Here is a 26,877-nt window from a genome sequence, read left to right as displayed (position 1 = left end):
GTGAAACAGGTGATGGGGATTAAGGAGGCCGTTTATTGTGATGAAGACAGAGTGACGTATGGAACTGTTGAATCACTATATCGTACACCCTAAACTAATATAACACTGTATATTAACTGGATTTAAAAACTTAAAAAAAAAATAAGACCCTCTAAAATGAATACTACTTCACCAGTAGTTTGTTAAACAGTCATTTTAAACACCAGAATCATTCACCTTGGAAGAGCAGATGAAAGGAAAGCATCAACCTACTCTTTATGTGGTTTCACTTTGGCAGATAATTTACACACTGCTCCCCCAACCTGGCCCCATAGGCCATACAGGGGCACAGAAATGCAGCTTTTCTCATGAGAACTTACAGAAGCATAGAGCTTTCAGCAAATTTCCCAAAATTACTACAAATTTAATACATCAAATTGCTTAAGTATACCTTTTAAGTATTAAGTGAATAAAGCTATTCATAACGCTGATGAAGGGTCACAGACATTTAAGGTTAATCCTTGAATTAATCCAATGCAGCAATCTACCTTTGAAAAAAACCTCACTTCCTTAGATGCCCTTAAATCAGAGATTGTTTTTCCCCTAGGAGCCCAATTTTGTCACCTTGTTAAGTTGCTTTTGATGCATCTTGCTTGGTAGCACCTGATACTATGTATCTCTCTCTTTTTAAGCTTAGCCCTTTGTAAACTGGTAACCACAGAGGCATTTGACTGAAACATTCTGAACCAGCAGAAGGACTGAGATCAAGAAAAAATGCTTCCAACACCCCTTCTTGCCTCTCCCCTCTGCCCACCTCCATCCTTCTCCAAGGAAAAATGATTATGATGACAGGCTGGTTGGTGCCCCTCAGGGACTATTTTCAACAACTTTCCTGGATACTCAGGGGCTGAGATCCAGCTGAGGAATCTTTTTTGTCTTTCTGCTGTGTTGCATCTTTCAACAATGTTATTAGATTCAGTATAAGGGGTATTGGTTACCTAGATAAATGCAGAGTATGCTTTTACTTCTCCCTGGATTTTCTTTCTTTCCCCCCTTAAGACCTCACAGTAGGATCCTCTTTCTTCCTTTTGCCTTATGCTATCTGAAACCATGTCCCGCCATGATTATGACATAAGCCGCCCTGCCACATTATTCTTTTACTGTAACTGAATACCAGTCTAGACTGTTGAGATGTTCCATACAGTTTAATGTTTAGAAATGGCTAATGGTCCTTTTACTTGCCATGTCTTACAGTAGCTCTGAAGCTTTAGTTGCTTCATTGTCTCCATGTAAGAGGTGAAGAAACCAAAGTATAATTTGAGTTCCTTCTCTTTCTCTCCACCATGAATGTGACAATGCAGCCAGTGCTAAAACCCTAGCTGGGAAGATTCCAGTGTATTGCACAAGCCTACAGAGCTTCCTATGGCCTTAAAAAGAAAATGAGAGAAGGCATCATACTTTCTGTTCAATCCATCTTCTTTCCTAAGGGTGTAAGTTACAGTAACTTTCATTAAATGTTGTGGCTAAGCCTTGACTATGTTTGTTTTTATTGCTAGGCTTCGTTTGCCCCAAAGGAGCTTGCATTTGGGCTGCATTTAGCTACAAATAACAGAGAATCTGATTAAGACTTTTTAAAGGTGTGTGTTTGTTTATTTTGCCTTGGCTTATTTGTTTTGGTCTCACATAACAAAATGTCCACAGGTGGATGGTTGCTGGTATTAGTTCTGCAGTTCCGTGAGCTCTTCAATTTTCTTGGTCTTTTTCACATGCATTTTGGCCGCAAGAAAATGTTGGCTGCTAAGGCCTTAACTACCTCATCTTCATTTAGGCAGAAGGAAGGAGAAGGGCAAAGGGTAAAGAGCCCTGCCAGCCAAGTCTGCACCTTTTTATTAGGAAAAGCCAAAGCTTTATTTGAAGCTCCACCCAGCTGACTTCCACTTAGTTATTGGGTTGAACTATGTTACACGGTCAGCCCTGGCAAGGTTGGAGAGGAAGTTGAGGGTCATGGTAAGGGGTTGGCTCATCCAGTCAGCAGTTCTGCCACAGAACCCTACCTCCTACTTGACATTTCACATCTACCTTGGAATTTTTATAAATCCCCATATTTCATGTGGTCTTTTTTTTTTAAACAGCCTTATTGAGATATAATTCATATACCATTTACCCATTTAAAGTATACAATTCAATAGGGTTTTTTTTTCTGTTTATTTTTTAAAGATACCCTTTGAGCTTGTAGCTTCTGGGTTTATCCAAAAGAGTAAATATAATAATTGTATTTTATATTATTCTCAGCTTCAAAAATGTTCTGTAAATAAAAAGCCTATTATCTGCCTACTGGATAATTCTGATCCAAAACAAGCAGAATTACTCATTATATATGTTTGACTTCTTAGTCATGAAGTTTATCTCTTAAAAAACACTTCACTTTTTGTTACAAACTGTTGCTGATTTTCTGTAACTGGTCTTCATGCTTTACCATCATAATGACAGTGGATGCACCAAATGAAATTGGAGAGGCAGGGCAAGATCCCAGGTACCTTCTAATACATCAAAAGGTGAATAAATTTTATTTGGTGTGGTTTTACTCTAGTTATCTAGTTCGGATATTTTATCATATCTGAATTCTTGTTAAAATCGGCAGTCCATACAGAGTCTGTTAGCCAGACATACTTACTTAACTAACCAAAGCACCTACTTACCTAACCAAGTTATAGAGAATTGACTTTTCTTCTGTACCTATCACACTCTCACATCAGAACTTCACTGCATATCCGTGTTATTTTGTAGTGGCAGACGAATTATGTCAAAGTCCTGCTAGAAATAATTTTTTAAGTCTTTAAAAGATCTGGACTCCTATCCATCTGTCCTAAATAAAATGATACATTAAAAGATCTCTGACTTTCAAAGGGGATGTTGGGCAGTAGCTGCCCTAGCACCTCCAGTTTTTCCCTCCTCTGAGTTCTTGGAATGTGGTATTTTGTTTCGTAGGATTATAGTGAGTGTTTCTGGCTTTGGGCTGATGAATGGATAAAGAATATGTTGTGTGTGTGTGTGTGTGTGCGTGCGCACTGATGAATGTGATAACGAATATGTGGTGTATATATATATATACACACGCACACATACCTGTATATACACACACACACAATGGAATATTACTCAGCCATAAAAAGAATGAAATCTTGCCATTTGCCATGACGTGGATCAGGCTAGAGAGTGTTATGCTAACCAAAATAAGTCAGTCAGAGAAAGACAAATACCATGTGGCTTTGGAACACTTGAAATAAGAAGTACAATCAGTCAGAGGGTGATGATAATAATACTATGATTTTAGATCTTGAGAGAAGAAACTCAAATACCCTCTGCATTTCCTGCTACTATTTCTTCACTCCTCCCCAAAATGCTGGCCGTGGTCAAAGCATCTAGTTTTCTTCCAGGAAAGATGCTGATCATATTGGTGAGTTTGTAGGACTGAGAGTGGGCCACAGTTCAATGGAATCATTTCTTGTGTCTCTGGTCTCCCACTGGGCCCTAAGTGGTATGGGCCAGGACTAATTCTGTTAGAATGATGTCCTGCCTTCCCTCCTTGTCCCAACCTCTCCCAGGCTTCTCCTCACTCCTTTTGTCTCTTCTGCCCTCACAACAAAATGGTAAGCATAGCCATCCTTTTGTCCTTGGGCACTCTTACTTCCTCTTTTATCTTGTAGGGCAGCTGGGGTAAGGTAAGGTAAGCCTCAGCTCAGGGACAGTTCAGTGCCTGACAGCAGAAGCCAATAATCTCTTACCCGCTCACTCTGTTTCGGTGGTATTGTTGGGTTGATCCTTTCTAAAATTGTAGTGGTAAGAACCAAGAATAAGTTTTGGGTGTTGAAGAAGAGACAAGGCAGGCCACCTAGCTTGCTTTGGTTGAAATTGTTGAGGCATAACCAACTCGGGAATAGGGAGTACTCCATGTCTTACACCTTTTGCATAAGAGTTTTGGGCCAAAAGTTCCACTAGTGATCATGTATCCCTTCTCACTTGCTTCTCACTTGCTGGGACTCTCTTTGGCGTATACAAGAACCTTGTGGGGAAGGGTAGTTGTTGTCTAGGCTAATAAGATTTTATTCCTGAGTCCCTTAGGCATCTACCATTTAATGTCCTCTGATGCCTAATGCAAACCTTTCTCAAATCTTTTCTTGATATCTAATCTTCTATATTCATTTCTTCCTGGAGGTTAAAAAAATAATAAAGCATCTATAATCAAATAGTATCTTTATTAGGAAATTTATAGTAGCACTGTTAGAAACAGATAAGTATAGTTTATAGAGAATTGCCTGAGAATTGGTGGTAAATCAGATAAATAATATCCTTTTGATAACAGCCTTCTTGATTGAACAGGTAAATGTCACGATTGTGTTCACCATAGTGAGATTTTAGCTATATATGTTAGACTCACAGACAAAGTAGAGAATTCATGGAGATTGGTTGGAACTATTTGGGAAGAACATGTTAAACAGAGTCATCCCTTTAAAATTGGTTTCATTAAAAGATTCCAAATGAAAAGCTCTGTTAGCACACCAAACACTTCACGGTTTTTATTGTTCTGTGGTCATAGACTGCCCCGGTCAGCTATCTTGTAAGATGCTTTTTATACTCACAGTAGACAGAGCTGGAGAGATAGCAAGGGGATGGATCCATACATATCTATTTTCTCCTGGTGACCAATAAACAACAACACTGTCTGCCTAATTAGTGTGGTTTCGTCTGTGGTGTCATCTTCCCCTATAACTGATACATTATTTTACTGCTGTCATATTAACCACTCTATCAGTGACTGTATAACTTCCGTGTGCACGTATTGGTTACTGACTTTAAACATCCCTGCAACTTCTTCGCCTTATCCTACTATTTCCATGCCACCTGGAGAGTGGTGGTCAGTACTGACTGTCCTGTTTGCACATGTCTTCAGGTTGAGGATGTGGCTCCTGGACACTTCATCAGTTCAGGGAGTAGAGAGGGTTTGGGAATGGTTTTCAGATTTTTATTTTTAATGGGAGCTTTTTTTTGAGGGGGGGGGTCTCGTTTCCTTTCTTGTTCTTTTACCCTTAGGAGAAATACCAGAAATTTGGGGTGAAAGGCAAGCCAAGAATTGTCAGTACGGTTGTCACAGAACAAAGACAGGACTATAGCAGAATCGAAAAACTCCACGTGGAATTTGCTATATGAAAATCTGTTGAAACACTTTCAACAGAAGAAAGAGATTTTAGACATTTCTAGGCTAAACTCTGCCTTGGTTTAAACTATACCTTTATTTCTTGCCTTGGTGCCATAACTCTTTACTGCTCAATAAGAACAGCTCTGGTTTTCTGCCTGTTCCTGGCGCCAGCAAACTTTTTCTGGAAAGGGCCAGGTAGTGGATATTTTAGACTTTGTAAGCCATAGTCTCTGTCACAACTGCTCAGCTGCTGACTGGGCATGGCTGTGTTCCAATAAAACTTTATTTACAAAAATAGGCAGCCATGGGCCACAGTTTATCTGTGCTTAATCTATCCAGTTCCTTTCCTCACTAACAGCTCTGGTCCATACAGGTGGGAGCGAAGAATTAGGGAAGCCCCTTTGCCTTTTATAGTTTCAAACAATGTGAGAAATAATACTTATAAGCCTGTTATCAAGAGACATGAATATTAATATCACTGTTTAGTTGGGAGTCAACATGCACACCATGACTCAGTGGTCTTTCCTACCATGTGTGTAGGAGGTGAGCCTTGGGGGCTGACACAAGGAGAGGCTGATGAGAAAGCCTGGCAATGAGACTTCATCCCCAACTCTGACCCTGGCAGAGCAGTTTTACTTTCATCTGTCATGGAGATTGAGGTTCTTCTAAGATGTTGTCTGTGAAGGGGTTCTGCTACCAAAGAACATTTTTTGAAATATTGGTTTACCTTTTTTTTTTTTTTTTTACAATTAGTAAAGGACGCTAATTGTATCTACTAAAAGATATCTAATACTAATAGATACTTTCTAAGAAGTACCAAAGGATTTATTGTGTACTACTTTGTGATTATAGAAAAAAAAAACAGATTAAAATAAAAGGAACCACAAATCATCTAAATTAAAATTCATCTCCCTGTCTTCTCCTACCCCACGCCCCATTAAACAGATTATAAATCTGCGAGTATAGGGTTCCAAGACCGAGGCAGAGTTGAGACCCCTGTCTCCTATCTGCCACCACTGATTCTGGTTATACCGTATTGCTTCGGAATGTCCTTGTGTCCATCAGAGGCAGTGGGAGAGTCACTGGAGCTTTTCCTGCTCCAAATAGACTGAGAAGATCATTTGACCCAGAATGCCACTTGAGGCCACACTATTTTCCTCTTCCTTGCTCACATTCCTTCTTCCTTTGAGCTACCAGGAGCCCCCAAGCACCTGAATGCCCCAATTTCCAGGGTACAAACTGTGCCAAGAGCTGGACTAATTCCAGCACCAACCTCTTTGGAAGTTATCCCAGATCTGTCTCCCAGCCTCTGGCACCTAAACATCGTCGGCTTGGTAATTGTTGGTTATCTGAAGAGCATTAGTTACAACGGTATCACGTGTGACTCAGACAGGCTGTCTTAGCCAGTCTCCTTCTGCCTCTCAACTTGATTATCAATGTTGACTATTGGGATTTGGTGCCAGAGTGGGAGGATACTTAGAAATCTGAGATCTTGCTACTTTGGGTATGATTTCTTCCCTGGCTTGTAAGAGTTGTTCATCTTTTCTGCCTGTACATTTCTGAAGGTGAGTCAGGGCAGTGATATAGCAGGTGAGGTGTGTGTGTGTGTGTTCACGTGCATGTACATGAACATACATACATTGGGTGCCTGTGTGGTATGAGGACTATGCTCTCAGGATGTCCGTGTATATCCTATCAGCCAAAATAAAAAGAAAGTAAAAAGGGGGTTCGAGGGTTATGGGGCAGAAAGGAGATAAATGTTTGTTGTTCTTGGTGAGGAAGCACAAGCCAGATCAACAAAAGAAACCATTTAATTCGCAGAGTGCAATGTTCTAATGCATCCTCCTGCTGTGTTTGAGGCACAATGGCAAGGTATGGCTACAGCAGGGCCTTCGACAGATTATGAGTGATTTATTCATCCCTGCCTCCTTCACTCAGATTTTCTCCTTTCAGCCATCCAATATCCATCATCAGAAAGCCCAGTTTCTATACAGGAGTTTACCCTGGTAGCTTGCCTGGAATACATTTTGAAGGATTAGTGTCCATGGCATGGAGACTGGCCCCTGTGCTCGGTACACTCTGGTGAATATTCATGTTGGCACCCGGGAGGGTTATTTCTAAAAGGGTAGTTCCTACAGAATGCATTCTAAAGAGGGAGTATTTTTCCCATCTGATGATCCTTCAACCAAACAAATGTGGGAGGGAGGGGAAGCTGTTCTGCAATGCTGGTGAGTATTTATGAGACAGAAAACTGCATTCTTCCATCTCCTGCAGCAGTGGGGGGCACCTTGGCCCCTCTGAATTCGGAGCCTTTGCCCGGGCCTCCCACCCTGGGGAAAATAGTATAGGCAATTCCAGAAAAAAAAAAAATGGCAAATGCCTGTTTAGCCTTTGGTCCTGTAACCCACACGAGTTTGATTTGATTACAGCTGTTTAGCAGTTAGAAAAGTTAGAGTTATTAATGTTCAGCTGAAAACGTTTGAATTAAAACTTATCATCCCAGCTTTGAAGACCTGGATCAAGAAACCTGTACTGAGTGGCCAGTGATCAAAAGAATTCTACTGAAAAACATAATTAGCCATTTTTTCCTCTAGCCATTACAAAAAATTCTATAAAATCTTGCTTTTTTTTCTTAATTCTTGCCATTCTTCAAAAGCTTTATCACATAGTTACATATTAAATTAATTAATTATCTTTTGTTTATAAGAACTTGTCATAGTTAGGATTCTCACTTTTAGGTAGTGGTAGAGATGCCACTATTATTATTCTCACTAATGTGGTCTTTATTTTAATGGTAAGTCATGTACTGCACGGAGGATTATGATTTGTCAGACACCTCAGACTTCAAATAGAATAATCTGCTTAAGTGTTTTAATTTTATAGCACTTGCAACTTATACAGTTTTATTTTTTCTGCTTTAGAGTCTAGTTTTTTTGTTTTTTTTTTTTTCATGTGAAAGCCTTCACAGAAGAATTTCGTGAAGGAAGTTCATTAGGGAAGGGACTGAAAGGGAGGAAATTAGACCAGGTGAGTATGAGAAAAGAGTGCAGACAAGCATCTGATCGTGCAGGGCCGAGGAGGATAAATACTAGAGTTGGGAATACGACGGAGGGGGCCGTGACTTAGCAGAGAGGGGACATGAAAGAGGAACAAGCAGTGGCTAACACAGCTGGTACAGTTGACGGCAGATGAGGGCCTGTATTGGATGGGCAAGTGCTTTCAAATCATTTTCGTCAAGAGCCCAGGACTTTATAGATTGGGCCCTGTGGGGAAAAGAAGCTGATTCAAAGCTGGAGCAAAGGTTGAAGCCCAGATCTGATTTGGGTGAAAAGGTCAGGCTGGTAGAAAAAAGAGAGACATAGGAAAATAGTACTGGCTATGTTAAGAGAGACCAGGGGAAAGATTTGGTGAGAACAAAAATAAAGAGATTACCTGCCTGAATAGGAAGATTTTTGCCTTATTGCTCAGCCCTGCTGGAACGTTCTCTCGGCTGTAATATTCAGAGTCAAGCCTTCCCCACCTTTGTTTTGCCTCTCCATTCTCTCCCTTTATCACCAGGTTGAGGTAATACAAAGATCTACCTGTAGCTAAATTGTGAGTTCTCCCACAGACACGGATTCCTGTGAAAACTTGACCTAAGGGGATAGAAAGGAGCCGTGGAGCTTATTAAATTTCTCTTTGGCTCTGCTTCTTGGAGCTTTGTAGGCTGTGTGCATGTGGACACATACTAGCATGTGGTCAGAGGAGGGGCAAGAGAAAAAGCTCAAGAGAAGAAATAGCAGTGAGCATTAATGTACTTCATAAATTTTCTATTTTTAAAAAAAAATTTTTTTAATGTTTATTTATTTTTGAGGCAGAGAGAGACAGAGCATGAGTGGAGTAGGGGTAGAGAGAGAGAGGGAAACACAGAATCTGAAGCAGACTCCAGTCTCTGAGCTGTCAGCACAGAGCCTGACGCGGGGCTCGAACTCACGAGCTGTGAGATCATGACCTGAGCCGAAGTCGGACACTTAACCGACTGATCCACCCAGGTGCCCCTTCATAAATTATCTCTTAAGTGAGACCCTGCAAAATGGAGTGGGAGTGGAGGACTGACTAGGGGGGTGTTTCAGCTTGAAAAGTAATTTAATGGAGCATTAAAAGATGGAGCTACCTGGGTTTTGTGTGAAAGGGGATTTATCTGTAGTTCCCTGTCTTCTCTCCATCATCCTCTCCTGTCCTGTTCCCCATAGCTCCTTTACTTCAACTCAGTAGAGCTTATGACATGCCCGGTACCATGGGGAATACCAAGACATTAGCCATGCATGATCCCTGCACTCTCAAAGCATGGTCAGGGTGGTTCCTCTTGGCCGGACTTGGTCTGAAAGTTAAAGGAGGGGCCTTTGGATGGTGTCATACAGGGAACCTGGAGCCAGGTGACACTTTACTCCCCTACCTGTTGGATGAAGACTCACACTGGGGCCATCTTATTTTACAGGGGTCATAAAAGTGAGTTAAAATCCAGTGAGTCAGATCCCTAACACACAGCTGGTAGATCAGTGAGCTCTGAGCTCTTAAACATGCCAGCACCTTCTCACCCTTCGAATAATTTCATAGAATTGGGTACAGGGAACAGAAACGCTCTCACAAATGGATATTGTCCTCAGCCATTAACGGAAGAAACCAATTTTTGCCTTTTTAAATCACAACAGCCTTTCCTAGCAAATGCCCCTAAAAGTGAGCTGGACTTGATATGTAGGGAGCCAAGCCCTGTGGTCTGGGTGGGGCCTCTCTGTTTCTACCTCTTGCACAATCCTTTTCCAACCCTGTTGGTGGGCCAAATTGCACCCATGTCACTGATGTTATGTGTGCGTCATGATGAGGAAGCTGCTGGGATCAAGGAAGACGGCCTTGCTGCCGAGAGGGACATTGATGATGCCAAATTTAAACACAGGGAAAGCTCTGTGAAAGCTGCACCCCTGCTCAATGTGTCACTGCCGAAAAGGTCTACAACATAATGAGACTTCACCTTGTAAAATATAACAAGACCATGTGAAATGGCTCCCGATGGTTTTGATGCCAACGTCCTGCTTCAGGAAGGGACTGTATTGGAAAGAGGCACCTTGAAAAGTAGACGAAAACTGCTTTTCTTCTTAAGGACTGTTTGGCCTGGACAAGATTTTCTCCCATGTCCACACTGAGAGCATAAAATGAAAGAATTTCTGTCAAATTGGACTGTGTGGTATGGAATCTAGATCACAAGTCTAGGCCAAACCTTATTTATTAATAAAGGGTTTGCCAAGTGATTGAGTCAAATCTGTGAAAGATTGCTTGGGCAGTGTTTGGCCCCTGTAAGAAAATTAACCAAGTAACTTAGAAGAATAGATTTGCATTGAAAGCAGGAAATGTGCTGATTGTAAGTTGTGGGTTTTTTCCAAATGTGATAATGCATGCAAAAACATTTTGAAGCCAGTGAGGTCTGTGTGAATGTGAGGTGGGATTATGATTAGTCTATCACTGTTCGTTCCAGCCTTGGTGTTTGTTGAACGTTGCAGAGGCAGCCATGCTGCCTTGTATGTTATCACCTAAAACTTGAAATTAAAAACTTAATCCCGCCAGGGAGTGAAATGATAGTCTCAATTAGCTGTTAAAAGTCAGGAGTTTTGTACTGTCTCAAACTCCTGGAAAGTTTTGTCCTGTCCCGCTATCCATATAGCCCTATCCTGCGGGCATGTTCTCCATCAGCATTTCTCTACTGCCATAGAATTTACCTGGAATGTAGGATTTATAGGAGAGAAAGCCCCTTCTTTTATTCCTTCCCTTCTCAGTAAACCAGCCTGCACGGTGAAGCCCGAGTGTATGCTTTGCCCCATCTCCTCACTTTTTTTTCATCCTGGGGCTTCAGTGACTAAATGAAGAAACTGCATATGCCAGACAACCGAGCTCTTGCACCTGTCTTTTCCCTCACCAGCTGCAAGAGAATCTTGTTAGCCAGTGCCATTATTTCTTCCTCTGTTGGAGAAACCGCCCTCTGTGTCCAAGACATGGGCAATTCCGCGGTTGCAGACAGTGCGTAGGCTCTCTGATGCCCTGTGACTAACACATCTCCCAAGATCCCCTTCCATCTGGTGAGCAGGCTGTCTCCCTCCTCCTGCTGTCAGAAGAAGGCGGGTGTCCCCTTCGCCCTGAAAGGCTGTAGGGCCCCTGTGGTGGCCGCTCCTCGGGGGTTCTCATGTCTGGAATCTGCAGGGCAACCACCTGCTCTGCCTCCCGCACTTTCCATCAAACGTTGTTACTTGGCTCCAGTCTCCTGCTGAGAATCTCATTTTGGGCTCGTGGTCCTCCAGCAGCTCATCTCAGCTCGACCTTGCTCTTCACCTGCAGAGGAAGCTGCGTGACTGAGCCCTGTGACAGCCCACAGTGAGGGTCTCTCTCATCTGTGGGAAAATTCCAGTTTCTCCCCCAGGAAAATACTCTTCCTCCAAAGCAGTATAATTCCTTCTGGCAGCTGTTGCCGGCTCCCCCCTGCCTCTCAGCAGCAGCGATTAGAGTGGAGCCTCTGTCATGATGTTTGTCTTCCAGCTCCTCACTCAGGAGAGTGAAAACTGGGCTCCCATTGCTTACTGAAGTTTCCCTCTGTGGCCACAGCTCCGTACCCTTCTCCCTCGCCTCTGTGTCTGCTGCATCTGTTCTTTTGCTTCACGACCTGTAGTCCCTCTCTATTCTGAAAGTCAGTCAGCCCCCTTTGGCCCCAGTTAACTCCTCAGCAGCTTCAAACTGGCCACTGCTCCAACTGGCTCTTGTCTTCCCTGACCCTGCCCTGAATCCTCCTTGTCACTGGTGGTCCTGAGTTATCAGCTACACTGAGTGTCCTGTCTCTGCAAGGCCCCCTCCCTCAGCTCTGCAGACCCCACAGAACTTGCTCCAAAGCTTAGGTTGCCTTTCCACCCCCAATGCAGCCCTGCCACTCTCAGCTTCCATCGAGAATCTTCTTTCATACTTGAATGGAGATCTCCATTCAAAGTGAGCTTCCTCACCATCCCTGTCCTTCACCTCCTATCTCTCTGGTCCTAGAGCCATCACATCATCCTCATCATGAGAACCTCTGCTGTAAGTTGAGTAGCTTTTCTGGGTCATGCACTCTCTGCTAGGAGCTTATCTTAGGCTCTTTGGTTCCAAGCTAAAGAAATCACATAAATATGGCTTAAGCCATGTATGGCAAGTTTATTAACATGATGGGGAGATTTCTCATAGAACACCAGGGCAGAAACTCTGGTGACCCTCATAGGGACTATAGTCAGATACTAGAATCCTGCTGGGAGCCCAGATAACCCTCCCTGGACCACATCATCTGTCTTCTTTGTTTCTCATTGCAGGTAACTTTCTTTGCTTCTTTATGTCTCTGATGAAAGAAAGTCACCCCAGAAGGCCTGCATTTTCATCATCTTATTTTAAGTGAACAGGACCAATTAAGCTCGAATCTTATGTAATTCTCAATTTTTGAGAAACGAAATTCAGTTGGTGCAGCATGGGCCATGTGTCTTCCCAGCATGCACTCAGGTCCACAAGCCAAGCTCAGGAACCCCTGTGTCCACCTTAGGGCTAGGCTAGAAACAGTTCTCAAAGAGGGAGGTTACTGTATAATGGACAGACATGCAAAGAAAAAACTAAAACTAAAAAACAAACAACCCATCACCTCTACTGCTGGTCACAGCAAATTATAAAATGTTAGAACTGGAAGAGCCCTTAGAAACCGTTGAATCTAGATCTTTAATTTCACATGGGATGAAACTGAAGTACAAGTAAGTTAAGTGACTTGCCTAATGTCACTTAGTCAATACTCAGTAAATATTTGTTGAACAGAAGAAAATTATTTCTAAAGAACTTAATTTCTCAAGATCTTTAACAAAGAATGGTCTCCAAACCTGTGAGGTCAGACTCTCTTTGATTTTGACCAAGAGATTAGAAATGGGTTTGATAATAAATTATGTTACTAATATCTTGGCAGTTCTCTTCTCTCAAGTTGCCTGCTTTTGTCCAAGCAAGGAAACATGGCAGCAGCAGGAGAGGTGACCCCAGGCCTTCCAGTGGAGTCTCCCACGAACAGTGGACAGTTAGAAACAGGCAAAACAGACACTTGCTTCTGACCTAAAAGATACCAGTTCAGCGGAGAGGCTGTTGATCTCCACTGTTTAAACCTCAGCACTGTTCACAATCTGGCACAGAATTAATCCCTTAAGAAAGGGATGAAAAAAATGCCATTCAGCACAACATAGTTTGTCATCGCATGCATAATGCAGACTCTCCAATTAGAATGCTACAATTTGAAAACTTTCTTCACAGACTGATGAGAGAGCAATTATTTTAAAGAAGGGAAAACTCAGTCCACTGGGTTTGCCTCAAGTCACTTCTGACTCAAGCCGCAAAGACAGGAGTTTTGAAAACATATTCACTATTGAATTTTGTATCAAAACACCAGCAAGGAGAGCAATTAGTTGCTGTAAACCGAACCCCGGTAATCAATGGTATGCAGCCAGCCAGGGCATTTATGGAAGATGTAAGCAAAATCACATCTGCTAATCAATTACAAAAAGCCCAGCACTTCACTGCTTTTAAGGGAAACTCCACAATGAGTCTGAGGGAAGATGGAGGAGACAGTGTTTAATATCACCAGGCATCTCATGCAGTGCTCATTAGGTAGAGGGGTTCATGGCAACAGCTGAGTACAGACCTGATCTGCATCAATAGATCTTGGCCAGCAGCTTCCTTTATTCAGCCCCTTTTGAAAATCGCTTCTGATGTCTGGGTGGAGGTGTGTAGATGTAGGGGGATATGTTTAAGAAACTCTTCTCAGTTAAGGTCAGAGGGGGTGTGTCTGTCCTGGGCAAGCTCATCGGGCAAACATTCCTTGGCAGATTACAAATCAGAAGTATCTCTGTGTTGTTGCAGGTGCACAGACGTGGGAACAGACTTTGCTGGCAAGGAAAGAAGTGAGGGAGTTGGTGGGTTTTTCAATTGTTCCTTATTAGAACAAAATTCCTCTCTGTGGAAAAAGAGAGATTGAGCCAATTTTTCCTGTAGTGTCCTTAGACTGTGCTTGCTTTTTTCAGTTGAATCAACAAAGGCATTTTCATGCCTGGCTAAGCCGAAATTCCAAGCAAATATGCATCCTGGCACATGAATTAGAATCTATCTCAAAAATTCCAAAGTGTAAGTGGCTTGATAACCTGAGATCCATCAGTGTCCCTTCTCTACTCAGGAGTCACCATGACCCCCATTTCCAGCCCTCAGGGACTCTTAATAGAGGAATAGAAAGGAGATGTCTCAACCAGTGTGTGCATTTGGCTGCTGTTCAGAAAAAAGAATTTAGGCCAGGAGAAATTATTGAAGTAAAGATCGATAGAGTGAGCTAATAAAAATTAATATCTTCAGCATGCCAACTATGATAGGCAGCAGATTAATATCCGTCAAATATAGAGGGCATCATGTAAGTCATTAACAAAAGGATAAATATAAGTAGAAAATGGGTAAAATGTTCAAGTTCAATGATAAGTGAAAGGCTGCAAATTAATGACAGAGATTTCGTCTATCGAATCCACAGTGTTTTTAAAGATAATACATGATTATCAGCAGTGACACACAGAAACAGGCGTCTCTTATGCACTGCTGGTAGTATGAGTATAAATTGGTTCAGACTTTTGTTTAGGGGAAAGGGAGAAGCGTGCAGCTGTTTGGTAATACGCGTCAAGGCCTCACGTGCTCTGCTCCAGCTTCACCCACAGAAGCTTTCACAGGCAACAGTCATAGATTTAGTGTAAGGACGTTCATCACAGAGTTTTACTAGCAGTGTAATACTGTCACCTACCTAAATGACCACTAATAAGAAACCGATTAAATAATTTATGGGGCATCCATACAGTGAAATTCCGTGAAGCCAGGACGTGTGATGAGGAAGAGTATTTGATAGATACAAAAGAAAGGGATTCATAATACGTCGTTAAGCGAAAGAAACAAGTTACAAGAAAAACTGCACCATGTCTATGAGTTTACACCTGGAATCACAGGTGATGTTCCTTTTAAAACAAACATTTGTTTCAAAACAAGTTGGAGGGCTTATAGGAAAAGCTACTACGGGACAAAATATGTGCAACCTTAAAAATTCTTTTAATATCCTATTACTCCCAAGAATTTCTACCAGAGCATTTATGGTGCTTACTTATAACTGGTCTTCCTTTTTATCTTCTTCATATCCTATCTCCCACATCCCAGTATTTTTCCATGAAATATTTTGGAATCTAGTTACATTCTATCCCAAAAGCCTTGATTATTTTCATTTGGATACACTGGTAGAAACACTAACTCATGATTATCCAGAAGGATAGGGATTATCATAAAACTGGCTCTGCATCAATGATCCAAAATCCCCTTGAGAAAATAACCTCAACATTGTCTCCCAAAAAGCCTGTTACCAAGGCTCTTTAGTGAAGAGAATGATTAATTAATTTGAAGAGGTTTTTTTCTTGTTTTTAATCCACTCTGGCAAAGTTACAAGTTATTTCAGCCCAGAACATGTATGAAACATACACTATGAACAGAACCCATATGTTCAGAGTAGAATTTTTTAAAAAGAGAAAGATCAACAGTCTTTCTATAATCTTTACAAGAGCTAGACAAACATAGAAACAAAAATTACACTTTTACAAGTTACTCAACATAAATGTAAATTAACAAGCTAACTGCATAAAAGTGCTAAGAAACTAGAATAATATACAAGGAAATGACTAATGAGAGAAATGATTCACTTTCTTACCAGGCAAACTGATAAAGAGCAGAATTATTAGACACTTAAAACCAATAGGGTGGAATCCTGTCTGATTCATTCAGAGTACTTTGAGAGATTAAATACTCAGGTGAATTAAGGGGAATATTCAGGTAGATTAAGGCAAACTCTGTTTCTGCTTTGCTTAAAAGATGAATTCCAAAATATTAGGCAGTGTGGGTTTAGTCATTGATAGCAAACAAAATTACACTTGAAAATAAGGAACAAAGGGTAAGGGGAAAGGGGAACACAGTAGCATTTCTGATACCCAATAATAGCATTGTAGGTGACACTAAACTGAGCTTTGCAAGGGTTTTTATTGATTATAATCACAAGATTAAGGAGAAATAATATGAACTACTTTTGTAGAGTCATAGGTGGCAGGTTGTAAATTGGGACCCAGGTCCATAAACTGGGAGTAAAGAAGCACTTGGCAGAAGGATGACAGAAATGGGCTTTGGCCAGGATACCAGGTTTGATGAACCCCCTGTATCTGCCAACACTAACTGAGTATAGACACGTTACCCAACAGTGTTAAGCCTTACTTTCACTGTCTATAATTTGATGAGAGGGGTGCCCGGGTGGCTCAGTCGGTTGAGCATCCAATTCTTGATTTCAGCTCAGGTCATGATCCCAAGGTCATGGGATTGAGCCCCATGTCAGGCTCACTTGCGCTCACTCTCTCTCTCTCTCTCTCTCTCTCTCTCTCTCTCTCTCAAATTAAATATTTTGTATTTAGATGGAATATATAAATTAAATATATATGATATATATATATAATTAAATATATATAATTTGATGAGAAGAATAATGCTTGCTAAGGGGATTTTTGGAAGGATTTAATAAGATAAATTATATAGAGCACTTAACACAGGGCCTGGTACACAGTGTGAACATTAAAGGTATGTTGACTATTATGATAATAATAATCGTCATAACAAATAAACATTCATTGAGTATAGGCTCTTTGAGACACTGTGCCAAGTATTGGGTATAGAAAGATCAAGAAGACATAGGCTCTGCCTTTAGGGAGCTCACTTTCTGTTCTAGCTGGTGGAGGAAGCAAATATGCATGACCAAATATAAAACGGTAAGATATCCTGTATGGGAAGGACTTTGGAAGCTGAAATCGTAGAAAACAGTGGTCTCGCGTCCCTCACCACGGTGGCACTGTCAGAAGCAAAATGCTGGACCGAAGTCTAATCCTGTATTGCAATTCTTAGATCCTTTTTTCTTATTGTTGGTTTTAAATTGAGGAATAACACACATACAATGCACAAATCTTTTATATATAGTGCGAATGAGTATTTACTGTGTGTATACCCATGAACTACCACTCAGTCAGAGTCCTCACATTTCCAGCATCCTGGAAGGTTCCTTCATACCCTTTCCAATCATTACCTCTCCCAGAGGTAATCACTGTTCTGATTCCTGTCACCATGGATGAATTTTGTCTCTTGAGCTTCATGTAAATTAAATTGCATAGTCTATGCTTTGGTTCTTATCTGGGCTCAAAAGGAGATAATAAGAACAGAGCCAAAATAATCAATCTCTAAATAATAAAAAAGTTTTACTAATGAATATGTTTGCTTGTATCTCCAAATCAGATCATTATACTACAGCTATGCAAAAAGTCTGCTAAGAATGAGAAGGAATTTGAAACATGATAGTTAAGGTCATTGGGACTTACTAGTTACTACCAATTAGAAAGCATGGATTTCCCCATGAACAGGAGTCTCAAGGATATCACTTTTGGTCAGCCCAGTCAACTGGAGATGAATCAGGAAGGAGGACTTGGGGCCATCTTCTCACCCATAAGCCAACCAAAGAGCTTTGACAGAGGCTGCCTAAGATTGGGTGACTTGTGAAATAAATTCCTAAAGAGACACTGCTACTTCTTCAGACTGACTCCACCTCCTCCTACTATACTTTTGCTGGGATTCTCTTCCTTTTTCCAGTCCTGGAAGTGTGGTGGGGCAAAGGAGGCAGGGAGGAGGGGTACGGCAGACATGGATTCACTCATGCCCACAGCCTCAGGAAACAGCCAGTTAGAACATTCACAGCATTCTTAACGTATTTTTCTTTGTTCAGGTTATTACTTTGGGACTGTGATGATCGAAGCTACAGCTACTACGTTGAGGTTTCCACCAACCAGCAACAATGGACCATGGTGGCCGACAGAACTAAAGTCTCTTGCAAGTAAGTTACATCATTCCCCAGAATTTATTACAAGTTAAGAGTCTTATCTGATGGATTCAGAAGTTTCTAATGAAGATTTGTGGAATCACCAAGTTACGTTCTTATTTGGAGGTTGAAAACATCCTAATGATCCTTCATTTCAATTTTGACTGTTAAGTACTTCGGTGAGAATTTATATGCTCAAACAAACTTTCCTTATTTTGTGGTTTGAACTTGACTCTTGAAAGTGACATGTTAGGGGTGCTAGGGTGGCTCAGTTGGTTGAGTGTCCAACTCTTGATTTCGGCTTGGGTCACGATCCCAGGGTCAGTCGTGGGGTCAAGCCCTGTGGAGCCTGCTTCGTATTCTCTCCCTGTCTCTGTCTCTGTCTCTGTCTCTCTCTCTGTCTCTCTCTCTCTCTCTCTCTCTCTCTCCCCCTCTCTCCCTCTCTCCCTCTCCCTCCCTCTCCCTCTCCCTCCCTCTCCCTCTCTCTCTCTCTCTCCCTCTCTCTCTCTCTCTCCCTCTCTCTCTCTCTCCCTCTCTCTCTCTCCTTCTCTCTCTTTCTCTCTCTCTCTCCCTCCCTCCCTCCTTCCCTCCTCCTTTCCCCCTCTTCCCATCTCACACTCTCTTGCTCTCCCTCTAAAAATAATAATAATAATAATTTTAAAATAAATAAAATAAGTAAAAATTAAAAAAAGAAAATGGCATGTACCTGAGCAGGGAAAAGAAGGATTTCCATATGCAATCCTCTCTTGTGTCCCTGCCCCCGTCACTGCACACTACCTCTTTAGAACTTGTTTCTTCCTTTGAGAATTTTGCTGATGTGATACACACTTTAGTAGTTATTCTGGGACTCCATTTTCCAGCCACATATGATTCTCAAGGTTAGCTTTAAATATTTATCTCATCTCAGTGTTAGCTACACTGTTACCTAAACCAAAGACAGCTTGATATGTAGGTCTCTAGTCATTTAATGTATATGGCATTGAGCCTCTGTTTGCATTTACGTTGTTGTAGGGGAAGCTAGGAGGAAGGATTATGTGGGTTCTGACTGGCCTGAGATTATGACTAGAATGAGTATTTACATGTGTATATACCCATATAACTCACTCAGATCAAAATTAGCATGTTTCCAGCATCTTAGAATCATACCTTTTCCCAAACATTACCTAAAAAGAGCTCAGTGCCTCTTTGTGTAGAGCCAGATTCACTGGGAGGCAAGGTAAAGCAAATAGCTGAGATTTCTCTTTTTTTTATTATTGAAATATGATTCACGTGCCATAAAATTCACCCTTTTAAATGCACAATTTAATGATTTTTAGTGTATTCACACTGTTGTACAGTCATCCCTACTATCTAATGTTTCAAACATTTTCATCCCCCCCCCCACAAAGGACACCTCCTATCCATTAGCAATCTTTTCATTTCCTTCCAGTTCCCACAGCCCCTCACCACTAGTAAGCTCCCTTCTGTCTCTATGGATTTGCACATTCTGAACATTTCATACAAGTGGAATTAAATAGTATGTGATCTCCTCTAGCTGTTTTCACTTAGTACATATTTTTTTTCAAACTTATTTTTTGTGTTGCAGCATGTGCCAGCATTCCATTCCTTTTTACTGACTGAATAATATTCTATCATATGGAAATATATATGTCACATTTTGTTTATCCATTCATCAGTGGATGAACATTTGAGTTATTTGCACTTTTTGGCTAAAATGAGTATTTCTGCTGGGACATTCCTGTGCAAGATTTTGTGTGAACATACGTTTTCAGTCCTTTTGGATCTATTCCTAGCAGTAGACTTGCTGGGTTTTATGCTAACTCTGTGTTTAAGTTTTTGAGGAACTGCCAGACTTTTCCACAACAGCTGCACCATTTTGCATTCCCACCAGCAATACAGGAAGGTTCCAATTTCTTCACATTCTTGCCAGTACTTGTCACTGTCTATCTTCTCGTTCATGGTATCCTAGTGAGAGTGAAGTGGTGGTTTCAATTTGCATTTTCCTCGTGGCTAATGATGTTGAACGTCTTTTCATGTACTTACTTGGCCAGGATTTCATAATAGCATTAATGATGGCTTGTTTGATGCAATGTCTGACACACTTACCGTCATTATTATAGTACTTATCTTAGAGCATGTTTAATGTTTGCATTGGTTAAGGTAACACTTGCTGCTGTGACAAAAAGTGGCTTCAACATTCCAATGCCTTAACACAGTAGCTATTTCTCAATCATGCAACAGTCAGTAGGGGTGTTTCTGGTTGTCAGGTGGCTCTTCTCCACACATGACTGAAGAACCCAGGCATCTTCCTTCTTGTGGCTCTGCCCTCTCCTAGGGCCTCAGCAGCAGCATCTGCATCTGGTTGGCAAATGGGGAAAGAACAGAAAGAAGGTATACCTGGCTCTTCTGAACGGCCTTGGCCTAGGTGTAGTGACCATCCCTTCCACTTATATTCCACTGGGGAGAAGTAGTCAGTTACCACATTGGATGCTGGTCGGGCTGGGAAGCATGGCTCTGCTGGGCAGCCACTTCTCAGTGGAGCACACATCTTGTGGCCATCTCTGCGATTGGATGAGAAAACTAGCAATTATTCAGTAACTAGTATTCCATCACTTTCCTGTATTTTGTCTCATTTTTTCCTGAATATAAAACACCTTGTGGGATATTGTCCTCTCCTTCTAAAAGAGAAAATGAAGGGCTCTTTTCATTGTACCTCAAAGCATTACTAAAGAGGGTTAAACCAAGCTAGATGATGGAAACAGGGAAATGAAGTGATTACCTTAATTCCAAGCTCCCAGAACCCTTTCCATACGATAGGAAGGCCTTCAAGGCCCATGAACAACTGCCCATTTATCTTTTCAGAGCCATTGCTCATTGAGTATACAGCTCACAGGCCAGACCCTCTGCTTCCCCATCTTTTACACATCTCACTGGTTACCATCACCCATCTTGTCTGTCATTTTATGTGTTATAAATTAGATTCGTCATCTCTTTATGTCCCCCTACTGAAGGTGTTATACAGTATGAGTTTTTGACAAGAACTGGTTGACTGCTGACACAGATACATATTATAATGGTTTTATATTTATTCAAATGGGTTTTTGCTTGATTCAAAAAGGCATTCACTCATTAAGTCCTTCCCATTAGCTTTGTATTAAGTCATTGACATCTCCCCCCCCTTTTTTTTTTTATATTTTATGTCCATTAGTTGGTGGATTTAAATAATTTATGTTTTTAACCTTCCATGTTAGCACATATATGCTACAGCAATAGGTGTTTTAGAGATTAATAAATAAATAATATATTTTAAGAGTAAGAAGGCAGGTGCCTGTTAACCCCCTAAGAATCACTGGAACCAAAGGTTATGATTTTATGTTTATAGGTATAACCCAGATCTGTTGTGCCTTTCATTTTTTAGTTAGGTATTAAAAAATATAATAGAAGATATGCAGATGATAAAAGCGGAAAGCCTTCCCTTTTTAACTAATATACTCTAGAGCAGTCCTTGAGAAGATTCTACTAGCTTCAAAAATTATAGCCTGCTTTTTATTGAAATAAAGTATGTGAGTCATGTTATGAATGAAATTCTATAGGATCTTTAGAGATCACAGCCCTGCCTCTTGATAGCACTCTACCCATGTCAGGAAATTAAATGACAGACTTTGGACAGACCTGGAGAATGAGATTCTCCAAATGTCTTCCCTTAAGACCCTAATGCTCCTAGAACAGGACGTTTTCCTTTATTGCTACCCTGAGTCCTTTCGGCTATAGCTGCAGCTTGGCTTGCTTTACTTTTAGGATAAAGGCTTATTTACCATCACAGGTAGCCATGTTTTTGAATAGACGGATTTTGGGTGTTTTCCAGCTTTTTCGGAAATAATTGATATATAACATTGTGTAAGTGTATGGTATTCAATGCAATGAGATATATAGCAAAGTGATCACCACAGTAAGTTTACTTGACACAACTACCATCTCACATAGTTACAGGTTTTTTTTCTTGTGATGAGAACTATTAAGATCTCTTACCAACTTTCAAATACGCAATAGTTTCGTTTGCTGTAGTCACCATGCTGTACATTACATCCCCAGAACTTACTTATCTTGTAACTGGAAGTTTGTGCTTTTTGATCCCCTTCACCCATCCCCGCCCCACACGCCCCTCTGGCAACCACCAATCTGTTCTTTGTTTCCATTAAGTTCGGTTTTTGTTTTTAAGATTACTCGTTTAAGTAAGATCATACAGTATTGTCTTTCTCTGTGTGACCTTTTTCATTTAGCATAATACCCTCAAGGTTTATCCATGTTTTTGCAAATGATTTTCTGAAATTACTTTTTACCCCTCTTTTTTCACATAATATAATTCTGTACCTTTTAGCTTTATTCCAAAGACGTCACCTTCAGTCTTTGATTCCTTTTCTCTACCGTCTTCTAAATTGTTGAGCCCTACATCTGTTTTGATACAGTAAGGCACTAATATCAGTTTTTTTTATTATAAATGTAAAACATGCATGGAAGATTAATTTAAACAATACAGGAAGATATAAGTGAAAAGTAAAATTTTATCTTCCCATCTTGTGCTCAGAAGTAATTTTGACATTTTTTTTTAGTTTTCATAACGTCTCAACTATAAATAATATTTTTATATCTGTTTATTAATTTATCAGCTTTATTAACTTAACTACCTCTCATTTTTTGTTATATTTTTCTCTTTAGTCCTGCTATTACTTACCTTTTAAAATTAAACAATATACTGGGGCACCTGAGTGGCTCAGTCAGTTAAGCATCTGACTTTGGCTCAGGTCATGATCTCATGATCCGTGAGTTCAAGCCCCACATCGGGCTCTGTGCTGTCAGTTCAGAGCCTGGACCCTGCTTCAGATCCTGTGTCTCCCTCTCTCTTTGCCCCTCCCCCACTCATGCCCTGTCTCTCTGTCTCTCAAAGAAATGAATAAATGTTAAAAAATTAAAAATTGAATTAAACGATATACTTAAACCTCTATTTTTTGATCCATCAATTGTAGATAGTATTTCTTTACTCTCCCTACTATGTATGAAGAAATTACCACCCTACATTTCCCTTTCCCATCTTCTGTTAACTGTCCCACCACATTGACATTTTAAAGATTTATGATACTTATTTTCTGTTGGGTAACTTATATTTAACTTAAGTTAAATCTTCCATGTGTTAACTATAAATTGGTCCTGAAAAGGGAAAGCCAGTAAAACCTCATTATAATATTATGATTATGTAAACATTATTCACTACAGATCTATAATTCAGTGGGTCTATAGTGAGGGAAATATTATTCTATATCACTAAACTTGTGTCCCTCTTGAAACAATTGTATTGTACTGTGTTCAGATCAAATAGATTTGGTTTTCTTACAAGTGCTCGGAATTATTCTACAAGTAATAAATCAGTAGCTTCATATTAGCCAGCTTTTTGTTTTCTTGGAGTTTCTAATTACCTCTTTTTTCCTGTTTACAGAAGTTTCTGGAGCACACTATTTGTTCATTGGTTAATTTTGAACAGACTGCTTCCTAGGCCTATATATATATAGCTTACAATTCTTTTTCTTTCTAGGCTGGTTTCACTTTTTCTTGGATTTCTTTTTCTTCTTGTAGCATGTGGGTAAAGGGTTAACAAACCCCTGTTTGCTTTGCAGTGAGATACTGACCTTGGGCCCAGTTACCTTTTTAGATCTTTTCTCCTGAAAACATGATAGAAGTAGAATGTCAGCTATTAGACGACATTGCTTATGATGAAAATTACCCCTAATAAATTGCATCTGGCCTGGAAGGACTGTAAATATCTGGTTGGAAGCTATAGCTTTGGGTTTCCCGAGTACAATAACTTTTGTGACTGGACATGTCCCTTGTGAAAATTCTAGGATCTTTGTTTATGGAGCTACTACAAGAGATAATAGTTTGATTTTGGAATGTGGGGTTTCTAAGCCAGAGTGGCTCCACCTCTGCCCACTCACTTGAGCTGTCCTCTTGTGTGCCAGCAGGAATAGCTCCCGTACAGTTGTATAGACCACTACAAGGACTCCCACTAAGGAGAAATGCTTGCTGCTGCTTTAGTGGCATGGTCTTCTGTTCGCTCCCCTGCATGAATCCGAAGCCAAGTAGGACTTGGTTGGGTCTCAGTCAAGATCTCTCAGAGGCATTGCACAGAGTAAATGTATTCAGAATTGTTTTCAGAAACAAAGGGTATGTAGAAGGCAAATTTTTAGAATTCTTGCATGCCTGAATCATAGTTTGGGTATAGAACTCCATTCCTTCAGCATTTTGAAAGCTTGGATTTATTGCTATCTTGCATCTAATGTTGCTGATGAGAAATCTGATAGAATCTGATTCTTCTTATTTGTAGTAATGTATTTTTCCCTATAGAAGCCTTAGAATCCTCTCATTATTGGAGGTGTTAAATTTCACAATGATATGTCTGGATGTGGGCCATTTTCATTTATCCTGCTTAGTTTGCTTCATTATGGAGATCTGCCCAGCTCCCCACTGATTTATAAATAATATTTCATCCACCTGCCATTTTCTAGAAATTCACAAAATTTTTGATTTGCTTATATTCTTCCCTCCAGTTTGCAACACCTTTATGAGTGTATTTCCTTTGTATTTCTTTGATGTCATCTCATTGGTTTTCAGGAAGGGAGAAAGGTCAGTGTGCCTACAGTGTCATCCATCTTGAACCTGAATTCCCTAAAGCTCTATTACATGGGCTGTTGATACTCCCCAGTGACCCTAAATCCTTTGCCTTTCCTTCCTTGTGCCTGGCTGCCCTTGCCCCATGTTATATAGCTGTCTTTTTTCCTGCTAGCATGTACTCCTTAACATATTGACCTCATTCATGTTCATTTTTTAACCATTTCTTCACTTTTCATGGTCCCATTGACTGATAATTTTGTCTGTAGAAGTGCTAATGACCTCAGCCATTATCTGTCCAAGACTGTGCCCTTGGCAAACGTTTTGGCAAATATAAATAAATTATCAGATATAAAGAATTAATCATTGATAATACTGAATTTTTTTCCACTTGAGAATTCTATGATCATAATTTAGAACTACCTAGGATTTCTAGTTTTTAGCTGAATTTGCTCACAAGCTCTCTGTCTGCCTGCCAGATATATTATCCAGATTCCCTTTTAAATAAGTTTTTATCTCCAACCTAAGTGTTCATTAAAAATGTTGTGAAAGAGTTTTTAATAACTTAAGAAAATACTTATATAATAAGATATTTTTAAAGCAGAGTACAGAACTGTAAGAGTATTATATCACAAGTAGAAAAAGAAATATGGAAGAAGAAAGCCAGATGGAAATACACCAAAATGTTGTTAGTGGCTGCCTCTATGTACTGGGATTATGTAAAGTATTTCTAGTTTTCTGTATTTTTGACCAATTTACATATATTTCTTTTACAATCAAAAAGAAGACTGTATTTGAAAAGATTTTTTTTTCTTGCTGCAGCCATAAATGTTTTGTAGATGTTTGTCCTTGCCTTTATTTGAGTAGCATATGCTAGCAGAGTGCATGGTTTATTCACTGCCAGCAATAAATTAAATTAAGTAAGTGCTGTCCATAGCAATATCCTAGTAGCTTTTTAGAACCTTGCAGCCACTTACCCCAAGCACGGGTTGTGCTTTCCTGAAAAGGACACCTGAGCTGCCTCTTCCCGTGAGCCTCTTAAAGCCCCATTCTGGGAGAGTGCTTCCTCCTTTTGCCTTTCCCCAGGACTTCAAAAGTCCATTTCTACCTGGGTGTCCCCTCTCATAGAGGTCTGGCCTGCTTGAGACCTTGGAGCAGTCCCATGGATCAGGCAGTTTCTATAGCATCTTAACTTTAAACGTTTCTCCCCTGTGCCTTCCCTGAGGAGCACTTTGACAGCCTCAGTCACCTGGCAAGGCCTCTGTGGGGTCAGCTCACCTTCTCCCTGGGCTTCAGCATGATATTAATATGCGAGAAGCAGTGTGTCCCCCTTGCTGAATATACTGTCATTTAGTCCTGGCGAAGGGCAACTCTTTCTGTCCTGGGGTCTGTTTCCATAGTCGATGCTATTTATTCACCAGGAACCTGAGAAAGAGGAGTCATGTTTCTTTTTCTGAGTGCTGCAGTGGTTGAGGACAATGGGATAAATTAAAGGTGCAGAGTTACAGCCTCAGAAAACTCTTCTAAAGCATAGCAAGATTGAAAAATGAGACATTTGAACCTAGGCTATTTACCTTGCCTGCGATTTTCTGCATCTTCTTTGCCATTGTCAGTGCTAAAGTTGAGAAAGCCTTCTTTCCGCCAGCTTTGTTTCTTAGCCTGACCCTTAACAAAACGAAAATCTTGGGCTGATTCCAGGAGGTCACAGCTAACCATGTGACCCCGGGGGTTGTGTGTAGAGAGCTCGCACCACTAATGTGATGCAATAGAACGAAAGTGGGTTTTAAAGAAGGAAATGTCTCCTCCATTGAGACCGCTGACAGAAAAAGTTCATACCAAGTGTCAAGTTTTAGTTTCCAGGACAGGATTGCAGCTCTTGGCTGTGGCAGAGGTCCTATATTGAAATATTACTAGTTCTTGCAAGTCTGTGCTGTGCGAACAGACGGTCACCCTCACCTGCCCAGCTGCCCATCCCCGTGAGGTTGGAGGAGTACACTTGCTTGCTCCTTCAAGAAGAGTGAGCCAATTAATGGGCTCTGCTTGTGTAATTGTCACTATT

At 40.6% G+C, this 26,877-nt stretch overlaps 1 protein-coding gene across 3 annotated transcripts in view; it reads left to right on the top strand.

The window, feature by feature from the left end:
- The window catches only part of BTBD9 (BTB domain containing 9), a 415,896-nt gene that overhangs the window by 315,782 nt on the left and 73,237 nt on the right, over nt 1-26,877 (top strand). For all 3 annotated transcript variants that reach the window (XM_043591300.1, XM_043591301.1, XM_043591302.1), the window contains one exon: nt 18,066-18,173. In XM_043591300.1, the coding sequence (XP_043447235.1) occupies nt 18,066-18,173 (108 nt within the window). The remainder of the gene's footprint in view (nt 1-18,065; nt 18,174-26,877) is intronic.

This window comes from Prionailurus bengalensis, chromosome B2 (genome assembly GCF_016509475.1).
Source record: "Prionailurus bengalensis isolate Pbe53 chromosome B2, Fcat_Pben_1.1_paternal_pri, whole genome shotgun sequence".
In the NCBI taxonomy this organism is placed as follows: Eukaryota; Metazoa; Chordata; class Mammalia; order Carnivora; family Felidae; genus Prionailurus; species Prionailurus bengalensis.
The sequence above is the reverse complement of the archived record's forward strand: the minus strand, read 5'-3'. Positions and strand labels throughout refer to the sequence as shown.